Below are 16,836 nucleotides of genomic sequence, written 5' to 3'. Positions count from 1 at the left end.
CTCCTCTTTTTCTTATTATCCTCAACACCATGGGTATGAGAGGAAGAGGAGTAAACACAGAAACTGACCGGAACACCCACAGTGTCACTAGGGCGTCCACAGCTTAATGCCTGAGGGTCTTTTGACCTGGCGCAATAATTCTGCGGCTTTGTGTTGAGGCGGGAAGCCATCATGTCAGTGGCAGTCTCCACCGAATTGCAATCTGTGCTAAGACTTCCTGATGAAGTCCCCACTCTCCAGGACGTAGGTCATGTCCGCTAAGGAAGTCTGCTTCCCAGTCGTCCACTCCCGGGATGAACACTGCTGACAGTGCGCTTACATGATTCTCCGCCCAGCGAAGAATTCTGGTGGCTTCCGCCATCGCCACTCTGCTCCTTGTGCCGCCTTGGCGGTTTACATGAGCTACTGCGGTGACATTGTCCGACTGGATCAGAACAGGTTGGTCGCGAAGTAAGGTCTCCGCCTGACGTAGGGCGTTGTATATGGCCCTTAGTTTCAAGAAGTGAAGACAAGTCTCTTGACTTGACCAAAGGCCTTGGACATTTTATTTTTGCCTGTGTGACTGCTCCCCAACCTCGGAGGCTCGCGTCCGTGGTCACCAGGATCCAGTCCTGAATGCCGAACCTGCGGCCCTATAGAAGGTGAGCATCTTGCAGCTACCACAGGAGAGATACCCTGGCCCTGGGGGAGAGGGTGATGAATCTGTAGATGTGACCCGGACCACTTGTCCAGTAGGTCCCATTTGAAAGACCTCGCATGAAACCTGCCGAAGGGAATGATTTTCCCCGGACTCGGGTGCAGCGATGCCGACACCGTACGTATTCGGAACTACAGCCAAGGTTGAGTAATAGCCCCTTCCTTGTTGCAGGAGGAGAACCTTGAGCACCACCTGTTGGAGATACAATGTGTGAATTGTATTTAACATAACTCCCCTTCTGGGGGAGAAGCCGGTAGGTCCGATAAGGAAAAACCGGCGAGGCACCTTTCGAATTCCTTTGTAACTATGAGAACAATTTTTATTGCCCCGGGATCCACCTGTGAGTGAACTCAATGTGGCTGAAGAGTCAAAGTCGTGCTCCCTTAGCGGAGCTCCCGCATCCTGCGGTGGATGTAGTAGAGGCCGGGGAGGACTTCTGTTCCTGGGAACTAGCTGTGCCCCGTGCCCTACCTCTGGTAAGAAAGGACGCTCCTCATACTTTTTTGTTATTCTGCGACCGAAAGGACTGCATTTGATAATGTCGTGCTTTCTTAGTCTGTGAGGGAATATAAGGCAAAAGATCAGAATTACCAGCTATAGCTGTGGAGACCAGGTCCGAGAGCCCTTCTCCACACCATTCCTCAGCCTTGTGAGGTAAACCCTCCATATGCCTCTTTTAGTCGGCATCACCTGTCCATTGCATGTTCCACAGGACAAGTCTAGCAGAAATCGACATAGCGTTGACTCTAGAACCCAGTAGACTAACATCTCTTTGGGCATGTCTTATATATAAGCCAACATCTTTTACACATACATACATATATATATATATATATATATACATATATATACACATATACATATATATACATATACACACACACACACACACACACACACACTAGGGACAATATGTCATCCTTATCTAGGGTTTCAACCTCCGCTGATAAGGTATCTGACTACGCTGCTACAGCGCTATAAACCCATGCCGACACAATCGCCGGTCTGAGCAGTGTACCAGAATGTGTGTAAATGGACTTCAAAGTACTTTTACTGCATGCTATCTGCAGGATCCCTGAGGATAGCTGTTAAGTCAGCGCTACCTTTTTGGTTAAATGTGTCAATGTCTTGTACACCCTAGGGGAAGATTCCCATCGTATCCTGGCCCCATTAGGGAAAGGATACTCCATGAGTATTCTTTTTGGGAAGCTGCAGCTTCTTGTCTAGAGATTCCCGCTCTTTTTCTTCATGAGAGGAGGGAAATTTACCTCAGCTTTCTTCCCCTTAAACATGTGTACCCTCGTGTCAGGGACAGATGAGTCATCAGTGATATGTAAAACATCTTTTATTACAATAATCATATATTGAATACTTTTCTGCCAGTCTTGGCTGTACTTTGCATTAACGTAGTCGACACTAGAGTCAGACTCCGTGTCGATGTCTATTATTTTGGATAGTGAGCGTTGTGAGACTCTGAAGGTCTCTGTGACATAGGGGCAGACATGGGTAGATTTCCTGTCTGTTCTCTATTCCTTTGTAATAAGTTCATCTTAGCACTTAATTTCACATATCCAATCAGGTGTCGGCGTACACCACGCACCCACACAGATTTGCTCCATCTCTTACTTAGGAAAGCCTTTTACAGCAGACATGTCGACACACACGTACCGACACACTCCACACACACAGGGAATCTCTTATCTGAAGACAGGTTCCCCCCCAGGCCCTTTGGAGAGGCAGAGAGAGAGAATGCCAGCACACACCCCAGCGCTATATAACCCAGGAAAAAACACAGAATGTTTACCCAGTAGCGCTGCTGTAATGTATAATCGCCAAATATGTGGCCCCCCTCTACTTTAAAACCCTCTTCACCGTGTGTCAAGCAGGGGAGAGTCCGGGGAGCTTCCTCTCAGCGGTGCTGTGGAGAGAAAATGGCGCAGGTGAGTGCTGAGGGAGAAGCCCCGCCCCCTCGGCGGCAGGCTTCTGTCCCGCTCAAACTTACTAAAATATGGCGGGGGCTCTTTTATATTCATGTACAGTGCCCACCTGTACATGTATATATACTTTTTGCCATAAGGGGGGTGTTATATAGCTGCCCAGGGCGCCCCGCTCCCCCTGCGCCCTGCACCCTTACAGTGACCGGAGTATGCGATGTGTATGGGAGCAATGACGCACAGCTGCGGTGCTGTGCGTTACCTCAGTGAAGCTCTGAAGGCTTCTGCCGCCTGAGACGTCTTCTGACTTCGTTTCTTCTGGCTCTGTGAGAACGGCGGCGCGGCTCTGGGGGTGGACGCCCAGTAAGAACCTGTGTTCACCCCCTCTGGAGCTAATGGTGTCCAGTAGCCGAGGAGCAGAGCCTATCTTAGACAAGAAGGCCTACCCTTCTCTCCTCAGTCCCTCGATGCAGGGAGCCTGTTGCCAGCAGTGCTCCCTGTAAAAATGTAGAAAAAATCCAAACAAAAATGCTTTCTAGGCAGAGAACTCAGGGAGCTCCCTGCAGTGCACCCATCTCGCTCTGGGCACAGTGTAAAACTGAGGTCTGGAGGAGGGGCATAGAGGGAGGAGCCAGTGCACACCCAGAATCCAAAGCTTTCTTAAAGTGCCCTATCTCCTGCGGAGCCCGTCTATTCCCCATGGTCCTTACGGAGTCCCAGCATCCTCAAGGACGTTAGAGAAAAAGCGTTCAGCTCATGAGATGGGGGAAATGTTACCTCAGGTTTCTTTTCCTTAAACATGCAGACCCTTGTGTCAGGGACAGAGGGGTCCTCTGTGATATGCAAAAAATCTTTTATTGTAATAATCATATATTGAATACTCTTGGCCACTCTTGGGTGCAACCTTGCATCATCATAGTCGACACTGGAGTCGGAATCCGTGTCGGTATCAGTGTCTGCTATCTGGGAAAAGGGACGTTTATGGGACCCTGAAGGGTCTTGTGACACAGTAACAGCCATGGATTGACTCCCTGCTTTGTCCTTGGACTCTGCTTTGTCCAATCTCCTATGTAATAAAGCCACATTAGCATTTAAAACATTCCACATGTCCAATCAGGTGTCGGCTGTGCCGACGGAGACACCACAATCTGCTCTGCTTCCTCCCTAGATGAGCCTTCCGCTTCAGACATGTCGACACACACGTACTGACACCCCCACCCCCACACTGGGATATATGAATATGGGGACAGACCCACAATAAGGCCCTTTGGAGAGACAGAGAGAGAGTATGCCAGGACACACCCAGCGCCACTAGATACTGAAACAAAGTCCCAGCCTGTACAGCGTTTTATATATATAGAATTAGCACCAAATAAATATGCCCCCCTCGTTTTTGCCCCCTGTTACTTGTTTAGCAGGGGAGAGTCCGGGAGAAGCTTCTCTGCCGCATGCTGTGGAGAAAATGGCGCTGGTTAGTGCTGGAAGATCAAGCTCAGCCCCCTCGACAGCAGACTTCGGTCCCGCTATTTTTATTATACTGGCAGGGGATTTATTATATACTGCCTCCGCAGTATCTATACACGTGTGCCAGTCTTATGTGAGGTAACAATTGCTGCCCAGGGCGCCCGCCCTGCACCCTTGTTGTGCCTGTGTGTGTTGTGGGAGCAATGGCGCGCAGTGCGACCGCTGCACGGTACCTCATGAAGATCTGGAGTCTTCTTGCTTCCTATACTTACCCGGCTTCAATCTTCCGGCTCTGTGAGGAGGACGGCGGCGCGGCTCTGGGACGAACAGCAAGGACGACACCTGTGTTCCGACCCTCTGGAGCTAATGGTGTCCAGAAGCCTAAGAAGCAGGGCCCATCAGTCCAGGAAAGTTGGTCTGCTTCTCTCCCCTCAGTCCCACGAAGCAGGGAGCCTGTTGCCAGCAGTGCTCCCTGAAAATAAAAAACCTAACAAAAGTCTTTTCAGAGAAACTCAGTAGCGCTTACCTGTAGTGCATCCAGTCTCCTCTGGGCACACCCAGCGCTCAGACTCCTTATACTCATACACACTATGAACACATCATCAAGGGACACCTCAGATAGGGCAGAGCACGCAGCCTCTGATTTGATCCCCGAATCCACCAGGATTCAGTTCCTTCTCGCATTAGATATCACCCATACTGCCAGAGGAACTATAAATTATAGGTACATCCATGCGCTAGCGAACTTGACAGATAATATCACTGAGATGTATGATGACACCTTCAGGTATACAGGAAGGGAGTTACAAGCTTACAAGAAAGAGCTGATACAGCACAGAATGGTCCTTAATTACGTTACAGCTGTGACAGGTGGGTACGGTGTTACCTTGGCAACTCAACATGGCGTGAAGTGTTGTACGTATATCACGAATAGCACAGACGACCCCACGGAGATCATCGATCAAAAGATGGATGATATCTTACAGTTGAAGTGGGAGTTCAGGAGGAAGCACAATCTTACCTTGACGGCTGTGGGTAATGAACTGACTGGCTGGGTCTCATGGTTAAACCCACTCAAATGGTTTTCTGGATTAGGAGAGTGGGTGCAGAATGTAATTGCAAGTGTAGGAAAGTTTCTCCTGTGTATCCTAGGTGTCGTCATAATTATTGGTTTGATATTTAGGTGTGTTCGAATTCTGACGCGGCGCAAGCTTAGCACAAATTTGATGAGTCTAAGGAGCGAGGGTGTTGTTACAGCAGCAGATTTGATTTATGATCCATTCATAGAGACAGTGTTATGATAAGGATTGTAAAAATGAATTTCATGGCCTGTTTCTTTCACCATTTTTCTCTGTTTCCCCCTTTACCCAGAAAACATCCAACCGGAAAAGATGTCAGCCCTACCCAAAATGTTTATGTGAACGCATTTCTATATGTGTGTCTTACCTTCATCTCTGCAACCTCTAGTTAATGGCACACCATAGTCGGCAGACGTTATCCACATATACTAGCACTCACATATGTTCCCCCTCCATGTATCAACAAAATGTGCTCCCCATTTGTTGGAATAGGAAGCCGAAAAGAGCTTGGTAGCGTTTGTTTGCCCATTTACAGACCATTAATACGGGATGAGAAGGATTTAATGTATACTTCGCAATACCTCGAAGCTTACTACATATACGGCATGATGATACATGCCCCTCAGACATTGATTCATACATACATGCTTTTTACTATCCCACTAGGCTATACATTTCCCACCTACAACTCTTCCCCGATCATCCAAACTTGTATATATTGTGTAGATAATATTTTCTGTTTAGTAGTAAAGTGTGGCAGTTATTGATGACTGCCAAAGGGTGGACTGTCGAAGTCGAAAATATTGCAGTACACACATCATGTACAAACTACACACAGATGGCCTCCGTGCGCGTACTTTTTCTGCCATGCGTGCACATATTCGCAAGTTGCGTATGACCGCTCCCGCGGTCCTGCGTATTAGCGCGGGGTATGAGTAATTACGGTAGTATTTGTAATCGCACGGAAAAGCCATATTCAATATTTTACCCATATAATGCATAAATCACACACTGATTTATCCTTCTAGTAGCTAGTTACAGTTCACACACAAATTATCCTCCTAGAAACTCTAGCACAATGTACCAGACTGCTTTGTTTACGCAAAGCTTTGAAATCCTACGAGGAAGGCAAATACCTTTGGTTACCCCCATTGTTCTAGAGTTGTCCAGTATCTGTCGAAGACAAATACTGGATTGTCATGGTCTTATCTGAAGACAGGACAAACAAAAAGACAATATCCAGGAACCTAGTTTAACTGAAGAGTACTCAATTAGCAACAGCTGACAAATTAAATACCAGACATTTAGATATCTAAGGTAGTAACATTCATGGTCTGAACTCTTGGAAGTGCGTGTATGTATATGTATATGTATGTATATATATATATATATATATATATATATATATATATATATATATATGTTCCCTAACACATTATAATAACAGGAATATATATGTGTGTGTGTATATATATATATATATATATATATATATATATATATATATATATATATATATGTGTGTGTGTGTGTGTGTGTGTGTGTGTGTGTGTGTGTGTATCTTGAGGATGGAAATGGAAAATCATATCATGTGTGGGATCATATTGTTCAGTCACAAACAGTAATCTGGTGGGTATAAGAATATTGTCACATATTGCAACAATAAGTTAGTTATTCATAATACCAGATTTATGTATGATTAATGTGATGGGTTTAACTGCTCATGGGGCGGGAACTCAGATGTAAACAATAGAAATCACATCTCAAGTCTTAGCTATCGCCCACCGCTTGAGCTGACCAATGATCCCGGTGCACAGGATTTGTCCCACCCCCGAACCAATGGAAGAAGAGCATACAGTGTCTATTGTATTGTGTTTTGACGAAATGTATAAAAAGCCAGCTGCAGGCCCGGTCACACATAATCTCTGAAGATCATCTACCTTGATGATTGAGGACCGGGAAGCGCAGGCGAACAAACGTATGTACCATTGACTGTAGCCTTTTTCTCTTATTGTATTGTATTATTGTTGTAACCCCCTAGTAAAGATAACCATTGGTGGGTTGGACCCCAACATAGTTTTGAAACACAATTTGGTGTCGTGTCCCATTTCCTGCTAAGGTTTAAGGTGTAATTCTACCACACGTGTAGCTGCATTGTGCTCTCAGCGTGTCGGTGTGTTTGTGTATGCACTGCGTGTACTTTGTACGTCCGTCGCGGCGTTGGTACGCGTACACTGTACGGGCTTTGTACGCTAGCTGAGTAAAAAGTACGTAGATTAAGGATTGAATACAGCGGCCGCAGCGGCTCGATTTTAAAGTGTATTGTGTGTATTTTAAAGTATTGCTTTTAGTCCAGTAAGTAAATCAGCATTTACAAGGGATACCATGAATTCCCTCTCCTCCAGACCCGATATCACCGCCCTTAGAGACTCCATTTTCAACTTGAACTCCTTCAGAAAGGGGTTTAGTGATTTTAAAGTTAATAATGAGAACCATCCAGTTTCAGTACCACAAAAAGGTTTGAATAGTAACCCTTGTCTGGGGAGGAACTGGTACAATAACCTGTGCCTCCACCAACTTCTGGATGGCTCCCTGTAGGGTAGCCCTGTCTGCCGGCAAAGCTGGCAAGCCTGATTTGAAGGACCGGTGAGGAGGGAGATCTTGAAATTCTAGCCGGTACCCCTGGGACACAATATTTTGTACCCAGGGATCCAGGCCGGACGACACTCAGACGTGACTGAAATATCTGAGTCTCGCCCCACCGGCCCTACCTCCAGGCCGTGCGGTCCACCGTCATGGTGAGGACTTTGGCGTACCTGAAGCAGGCTTCTGTTCCTGGGAACCTGCAGCAGCAGGTTTCTTGGATTTTGGTCGAGCTCCTCTAAAGAAGGTGTTGGATGGTTTGGCCTTTCTTGTTTTAGCAACCCGAAAGAACTGTGATACAGCTGACGAAAAAGTTTCTTTGTAGCAGGTGTAGCTGAGGGAAGAAAAGGTGACTTACCCGCTGTAGCTGTGGAAATCCATGCATCAAACGCTTCCCCAAAGAGAGCTTGACCTGTGTAGGGTAGGGTCTCCACACCTCTCCTGGATTCCGCGTCCTCAGACCACTGGCGCAGTCAGTCCTCGACGAGCTGAGACAGACATGGAAGATATTCATGCAGCCATTGAACCCAGGTGTTTCATGGATTCCACCATAAATACTGCAGAATCCTGAATGTTACGTAAAAACAATTCAACGTCACTATTATTCATTGTATCCAAATCCTCAAGTAATGTGCCTGACCACTTTACTATAGCTTTGGAAATCCATGCACAGGCAATAGTAGGACGTAGTATATGGATTTGAGCGTAGTATCAATTTTGTAATCAGCCGGCTCCTTTAAGGTGGTAGATCCTGGGACAGGTGAAACCACCTTTTTTGAGAGTCTGGATACAGATGCATCCACTATGGGTGGGTTTTCCCATTTCTTTTCTATCCTCCTCAGGGAAGGTTAGCATTTAATTCTTTGGACGCAGTGAAGGTTAGCAAGGCTTTCTTATGGTCAGTGAAGTAAGCCTTCTCAACCTGCTCAGGTGTTCTATCAACAATATTCAACACATCCCTGATAGCCTCTATCATCAACTGCACCGCTTTAGCAAGAGATGCGGCCCCACTGAGCACATCCCCATCACTGTCTGCTGTGTCAGAATCGGTATCCGTGTCATCTTGCATAATCTGGGCAAGAGCACGTTTGTGGGGACCTACAGAGGGGGGCCCTGAGGTAACCGAACCGGACCAAATTGCCATAGAGTTCTGTAAAACCTGAGTTGTAGATTCATTCTGTGCAACCCTAGTAGAAATCTGAGAAATCATAGATTTGATAGAGGATAACCATTCAGGCTCCCTTGCTGGTATCTGCGCTAAAACAGTGCAATCCCGATTAAATGGCATGAGATCCCGAGAGGACTTTCACCCCCAAGAATGGCAAGAGAGACAGAGATTGGCGCCAACCCACACACAGCGATTTCAAGGTATAGGGAGACCCCAACTAGCGCTGACTGTGCACAATCTTTACACCCCCCCCTTCTACAACCCCCTGGTACCATAAGATATAGCTGGAGCTGCTCTGGAGGGACTGCTCTTCACTGACGAGAGTTTCTGCAGGCAGGAAAATGGCGCTGAACGCTGCTGGGTCCGCTCTGAGAAGCTCTGTTCCCCTTAATGGCACTGTCTTCCCGCTCTTCAGGAGATTCTACTAGCCTGAGGAATCATACTGGCAGCGATCCTGGGACCCTGACAGGCTTTAGAAGTCAGTGTAGGGTGTAGGAGGTGGCTCAGGGCGCCCCTCACAGCGCCGCACTATGTACTGATGAGCCCCTGAGTGCAGTTAGTACTGCGCGCCATACCATGTTGCCGCCATCTTTACACTGTCACCCCGCTTGCTAGGGGGGCCGGTGACTGACTCGCCACTGATCATCTGGCTCTGTAAGGGGGTGGCGGCATGCTGCCGGGGTGAGCGATCCCCTGTGGCGGGAAACGTTCAATCCGCTCAGGAGCTCAGTGTCCTGTCAGCGGAGATAGTGGCTCAGACCCCGCAGGGCGGACACTACTCCCCCCCCCCCTTCCCTCAGTCTCACGAGGCAACAGCCTACCTGTAAAATAAAACTCTAAAATAAACTTTTTCCAGAGAAGTTTTGTAGAGCTCCCCTAGCTGTGACTGGCTCCTCCGGGCACATTTTGTAAACAGAGTCTGGTAAGAGGAGCATAGAGTGAGGAGCCAGCCCACACTCTCAAACGCTTAAAGTTTGAATGGCTCCTAGGGGACCCGTCTATACCCCATCATACTAATGTGGACCCCAGCATCCTCTAGGATCTAAGAGAAAGGACGTTTTAATTCCATACGAACTATTGATGATAGAACTCAGGGGGTCATTCAGACCTGATCGCTCGGGGTTTTTTTTGCAGTCCTGCGTTCGCATAGTTGACGCCCACAGGGGAGTGTATTTTAGCTGTGCAAGTGTACGATCGCATGTGTAGCAGACCTGTACAAACTGTTTTAGTGCAGTCTCTGCGCAGCCCAGGACTTACTCAGCTGCTGTGATCACTTCAGCCTGTTCGGGACCGGAATTTGTGTCAGACACCTGCCCTGCAAACGCTTGGGAACGTCTGCGTTTTTCCAGACACTCTCTGAAAACGGTCAGTTGCCACCCACAAACGCTTTCTTCCTGTAAATTTCCTTGCAAACACCTGTGCAATCGCTTTTTTCGCACTATCATGTCGAAGGGCGCTGATCCCCGTTGCAGTGGTCCGTCGTTCCTGCGCAGTGTGGTGCATGTGCAGATCCGATACGATCGCCCACTGTGCGTAAACGCAGCCTAACGATCAGGTCTGAATTACCCCCTCAATTGCTTCGCAAATTCAACCTGACCGCCACCTCTGGTCCTGACCTTTCTGGGCCTGGTGCCTGCTCTCCAACCTGATATGATTATATTCATAAGTTTATTATTTTGCTGATTGTTTATTTTCATTTGCTCTTCTGACTTTACCAACAGTTATGCTACCCTTTGGACTGCACTTCCAGATTCCGAAATTAATGATTGTTTTCTGATGCTACTCAGCATTACCTATATATTATCGAAGATTTTTTATTATTATTTTACCTTATGCATCTTTGTTTCATATAGTCCATATGCATGGTTTTATTTCCTTTCATCTCTCATATCTATGTACAATTTTTTGGTCACTTATATAACATACTGTAAGTAGTATATAAATGTATTTCCTATGTTACAGTGGTGACTTTTGTAATACTATTTGTGTGTGTATATATATATATATATATATACACACACATTATATATATATATATATATATATATATATATATATATATATATATACATACATACACACACACATTTTTCACCATTCTTCTTTTTATTACGCTACCACAGATCTACGCTATGGTGTATGTTCCTGTAGGTCTCTACACATTAGTTGTATTCTGTAGCTTTAATAGCTCTGGTGGGTGGACTTGATTTCTCAGTCAGCCACCGCATCCCTCAATTGTAGGGATTATTGAGTATTTTAGGTTTATTACTTCTATTACTTTCTGCATACGAGCTTTTAATATGAAGCTAATTTTTTGTGGCCATTACCTCAGTTTCTGTAGTAACTCCGGTTGCCTATTCTTTTTTTGTGTGAACCTCCAAACCCCCCCAAGTAGTCTAGATAATGAGGTGTGGGGAAGGGGGGGGGGGTTTAACCATCTTTAGGCCAATATTTTTAATATAACCTCCCATGCCTCTAAAGTGCTTGTCTATTAATACCAAAGGCTTCAATACCCCATAGAAGTGCACACATCTTCATACTACGATGAAAAAAACTTGTGGGAATGTGGTCTTTTTGCGGGAAATACACCTGAAAAGTGACCTGCATCCTTCATTATCTTCAAACCTTTTTTCCGCAGTATGGTGTTCTGATAATGTAACCAAATGCAATGGAGTAGCCATAATTCTCAGAGGTTCTCTCCCCTTCCAATTTTTGGACTCTGAATGTGATTACGGAGGCAGGTACATCATGATTTGAGGCAAAATTGCACACAATGGCTAAACTTTATGCTCCTAATACAGGCCAATCCCGCTTTTTTCACAATTTGTTTCAGGAACTCAGCCTTTTTAGAAAAGGCAAAACATTGGTAGGTGGCGATTTTGATATGGTACTTACTCATATGGACAAATCAGGTCACCCTCGGATAAGAAAGTAATCACATTCATCTTCTTTGCGCAAATGTATGGCCGAGGGGGGTCTATTTGATGTTTGGTGTTTCCTTAAGCTTACTGTCCGTGACACTTTCTATTCCAATCCGCTCAATGTTTATTCTTGTATAAATGTATTTCTATGCTGTGCCTCCCTCTTACAAATAGCATCCCCACTCTTGGACTTACACTTGGGGATTTAGAATTACAAACCCCTGATCGTGTGCGGAATCTTGACGTTGCCCTGGATGGTGGCTTGACACTAAACAACAGATATCAGCCACAATCAAATCCTCATTCTTTCACCTGAGGAACATAGCCAGAATCAAGCACTTAATTCTCTCAGATGAGCTGCCAAAAGTCATATATGCATTTCTATCATCTCGATTAGACTACTGTAATGCCCTCTACCTTGGTCTCCCAGCAAAATAATTGCACTACTTGCAGCTGGTGCAAAACACAGCTGCCAGGCTGTTAACCAACCAGCCCCGTTCTAGCCACATAACACCCATCCTCTACTCCATTCACTTGCTGCCTATAAGATGGCGAATCATCTTCAAGATTGGCTTACTGATTTTCAAAGCAGTATATGACCAGGTCCCAAGGTACCGGAAGCAGCTTCTGATTCCATACTGCCCCACTCGATTACTGCAATCTATAGATGAAGGATTTTTAGCAGAACCTAGAATCTCCCGTAATTCACATGGGGGTCTAGCTTTTAGTCATACGGCTCTGACTCTATGGAACTCACTTCCCCACACAGTGCGAGAGGCTCCAACTATAGAATCCTTCAAAACTAGACGCAAGACTTTCCTGTTTACCTAAGCATTTCCATAATGTTCCTTTAGTATCTACATGCTCTCTATATTTTATGAAAAGCTTTCTGTACTTCATTGTTTCTGTACAATATTATGCTATATATCTGTTAAGCGCATTGAGTCCTATTGGAGAAAGAGCGCTATATAAATAAAATTATTATTATCTTCAATACCCCCTATTACATGGTCCGATCACGTTCTTCTAGTGGTTTTCTAAATCTTTGAAGTAACAGGTGGTAGGCCTTTGTGGAGACTTAATGAAACTTTACTGAAGATTCCGCAATTTCAGGAAATGATTAAATCTAAAATGTTGCACTATTTTGTTTTTAATTCCCAAGACAGTTGTAGTGAGTCAACAGTCTGGGAAGCCTATAAAGCAGTTACACGGCGGACCATAATTCCATTAATTGTGTCGCGCAGAAAGAAAGAAAAAGAAAAACGTGCTAATTCGTTGACTCTTCTTATCTCAGATCTAGATAGAGAACATAAATGCACCCAATCTCTCAAGCAAGAGCCGACTTACAATCTATACTGGCTGAAAAGGTTGAACGGTCACTACGCTGGGCTAACCAATGATTTTATGACAGAAGCAACAGGCTTCACAAGCCCGGATTCTGCTGCCTACCCAACTTATGATCTTAAAATAATTAACAATATTTTTTTGTGACTTCTATAAAGCATTATACATATTTAGATTCCCCTAATCAGCCCTCAACCCTGGCTCACGAGCAGCAATAGCTTAACTCTTGTGAGCTACATCAAATTGATGAGACCTCCTGTACTTTTTTAAATGCTGACATATCATGTAAGAAATTGGAAGCAGTGCTTTAATTCCAGAAACCTTCTAAGATGCAGGGCCCGGACTGATATCCAATAGCATATTATAAGTCTTTTGTTCCACAGCTTATTCTGCACATGGGGCCTAATTCAGACTTGATCGTAGCAGCAATTTGTTAGCAGATGGGCAAAACCATGTGCACTGCAGGGGGGCAGATAAAACATGTGCAAAGAGAGCTAGATTTGGGTGGTGTGTGTTAAAACTGAAATCTAAATTGCAGTATAAAAATAATGCAGCCAGTATTTACCCTGCACAGAAACAAACTAACCCACCCAAATGTAACTCTCTCTGCACATGTTACATCTGCCCCCCCCCCCTGCAGTGAACATGGGCCCTCATTCAGAGTTGATCGCATCAAGCAAATTTTTGCTGCTGGTGCGATCAACTAATCTCCGCCTACGGGGGAGTGTATTTTAGCATAGCAGGGCTGCGAACGCTTGTGCAGCCCTGCTATGCTAAAAAAAAGTTTCACACACAACAATACCAGGGTCAGACCTACTTACCCTGTGCGACGGATCCGGCGATGATGGTCATGGCTTTGACGTCAGACATCCGCCCTCCGTTCGCCTGGACAAACCTGCGTTTTTCTTACCACTCCCCGAAAACGGCTTCAAACTGTCAGTTGACGCCCCGGAACGCCTTCCTGCTGTCTATCTTCTTGCGGTCGCCGCTGCGACCGCTTTCTTCGCTGTCAGCATCATTGCCCGGCAACAGCAACAAAGAGCGTGCACAATGCGCACGCCGCGCATGCGCATTCCAGACCCGATCGCACTGCTGCGAAGAAGTGCAGCGTGCAATCGGGTCGGAATGAGGCCATGGTTTTGTCCATCTGCTGACAAATTTGCTGCAACGATCAGTTCTGAATTAGGCCCATGTTTCGCCTGTTTAACAAGATTATGCATGGTGCCCCTTTTCATCCAGACTCAATGACTTACCGTCTCATTGTTATACACAACCCGGGTAGGACCCCTCCCTTTGTGCCAACTGCAGGCCCAGTTACCTGCTGAATACGGACCTTGAGATTTTTGCTAAAATCCTTGCTACTCGCTTAAATTCTGTTCTGACCTTATTGGTTGACCCTGACCAGGTAAGATTTGACCCGAATCAGCTAGCATCTGATAACACCAGACGCACCATTCATTTGATCCATGATATTAATACCTCTAATTCACCCTTCTTGTTTTCTACCTGTCGAAGTCAAAAATATTACATAGAGAGAACATACAAACTACACACATTTAAGTCGCTATACTTGCAAATACGCGCAGCGAGCACAGCAATATATGGTAACACACGCATTTACACGGATATGCCACAGAGATGGATTCGACACTTATTTCATGCAGTACATAATTATAACAATATCAAGCGCCAGACATCATGATGATTTAGAATTATATATATTGAATTAATGTCATGTATGTGTATTATTTGAACAAAACCAGATACACCGGTCATGTTTACTATTAAAACAACCAGCTTAATGTGTAGATTAATTTGATACTTGTTATTAAGTTGTAGGACATTGCAGCGGATAATTATGATTGAATGTATAGAAGCTAAAATCACTTATATTTGAACAATAGAAGTTCCAAACAGGAAACTCAGGCCAGCCCCTTTGGACGTCCCCAAGGGCTGAGCATGTTCAGCACATACAAAGGAATTGGTGACACATCATGAGGCCCATCCCCCAGAAACTAGATGAGACATAAGCTGACCACACAGGAGGTCAGACTTGCTTGCTTTTTGGTCTCAGAGGACGATAATGGACTTGCTAGCAGATCAGTTCCTGTATTTATTTACAGAGAGAGGGAGACATAAGCTACATTGGAGGGAATGGTAATTGTATCGCTGGCATGTAACTGAAACTATGTAATGGCATATAACTATATGTAACTATGTTCTAACTGTTTACTGTGTGAGTTGTATTCATGTAACTATAGGTATACTGTACTTTGTAATATATATTTAATCCATATCCTTTTTAATAACAAATGTATATACATCAATGAGCTTTGGAACTCAGATTATGTGTGGGTGTATTGTTTTCTCTTATGGGATACAGTGTTTTGCGATGTACAGCGGACTTTTACAGTAGGCATTTACAATATATATTAGAGCGGGCATTTTAAATATTTGTGAGAAATCAATTTGGCATTCATATACCCTATCCTCATTTGGTTTTCACAGCCACTTTGTAATGGCTATTAAAGCTCTCTATTCCCACCCTTCATCTATGGTTATGACAAACTGGTATTTACTCTCTCTGTTTTTACTTTTCACAATGGTGAGCGTCAGGGTTGCCAGTTATCACCTTTAATTTTTGCCCTGTGCATCGAACCTCTTGCAGCTCTTATTAGATCCAATGTGGATATTGAAGGAATAACTGTGGGTTGTAAACAGTATAAACTGTCCTTCTGACACTTTCTAACCCTTTACAGGTTGAGTATCCCTTATCGAAAATGCTTGGGACCAGAAGTATTTTGGATATCGGATTTTTCCGTATTTTGGAATAATTGCATACCATACATAATGAGATATCATAGCGATGGGAACCAAGTCTAAGCACAGAATGCATTTATGTTTCACATACACCTTATACACACACAGCCTGAAGGTAATTATAGCCAATATTTTTAATAACGTTGTGCATTAAACAAAGTTTGTGTGCATACACACAAAACATTTGTTTCATATACACCTTATAAACACAGCCTGAAGGTCGTATAATACAATATTTTTAATAACTTTGTGCATTAAACAAAGTTTGTATACATTGAGCTATCAGAGAACAAACGTTTCACTATCTCAGTCTCACTTAAAAAAATCTGTATTTTGGAATATTTGGATATGGTATACTCAACCTGTAGTATCCCTCCCCAATTTAAAGAAGGAACTTCTTTCATATGGATCCTTACCAAGATATAAGGTTAATAATTCCAAATTTGAGGCCTTAGCGTTAAACATCTCTTCTCATACATGTTCTATCTTGACCTCTAAATTCCCATTTCTTTGGAGACCGCTGGCCACTAAGCATTTAGGGATATTTGTCAACTAATCCTACTCCACTCTTTATCGTGCCAATTGTATCCCTATGATTAAATCACTCTCAAATGATTTGGACAGGTGATCTTGCATGTACATCGCATGGATCGGCCGGTTTAATGTTCTTAAATTGAATTTCCTTCCTCATATTTTATACCTCTTTCAGACCATTCCTGTTACGATACCACGTACAACCCTAGCTTCTCTACAAAAGCAATGTCAC

At 44.5% G+C, this 16,836-nt stretch overlaps 1 protein-coding gene across 4 annotated transcripts in view; it reads right to left on the bottom strand.

Annotated features, from left to right (window-relative positions):
- Nucleotides 1–16,836, bottom strand: part of LOC134980836 (zinc finger protein 41-like) — a 437,261-nt gene that overhangs the window by 290,251 nt on the left and 130,174 nt on the right. Inside the window, exon 4 of one of the 4 annotated variants that reach the window (XM_063947822.1) lies at nucleotides 8,176–8,305. The exons of the other annotated variants lie outside the window; for them this stretch is intronic. Coding sequence (XP_063803892.1) covers nucleotides 8,176–8,202 — 27 coding nt within the window. The 5' untranslated portion in view covers nucleotides 8,203–8,305. The remainder of the gene's footprint in view (nucleotides 1–8,175; nucleotides 8,306–16,836) is intronic. 4 annotated transcript variants of the gene reach the window in all.

The sequence above is a fragment of the Pseudophryne corroboree genome, chromosome 12, assembly GCF_028390025.1.
Source record: "Pseudophryne corroboree isolate aPseCor3 chromosome 12, aPseCor3.hap2, whole genome shotgun sequence".
Classification (NCBI taxonomy): Eukaryota; Metazoa; Chordata; class Amphibia; order Anura; family Myobatrachidae; genus Pseudophryne; species Pseudophryne corroboree.
This window is presented reverse-complemented; position numbering and strand designations above follow the sequence as displayed.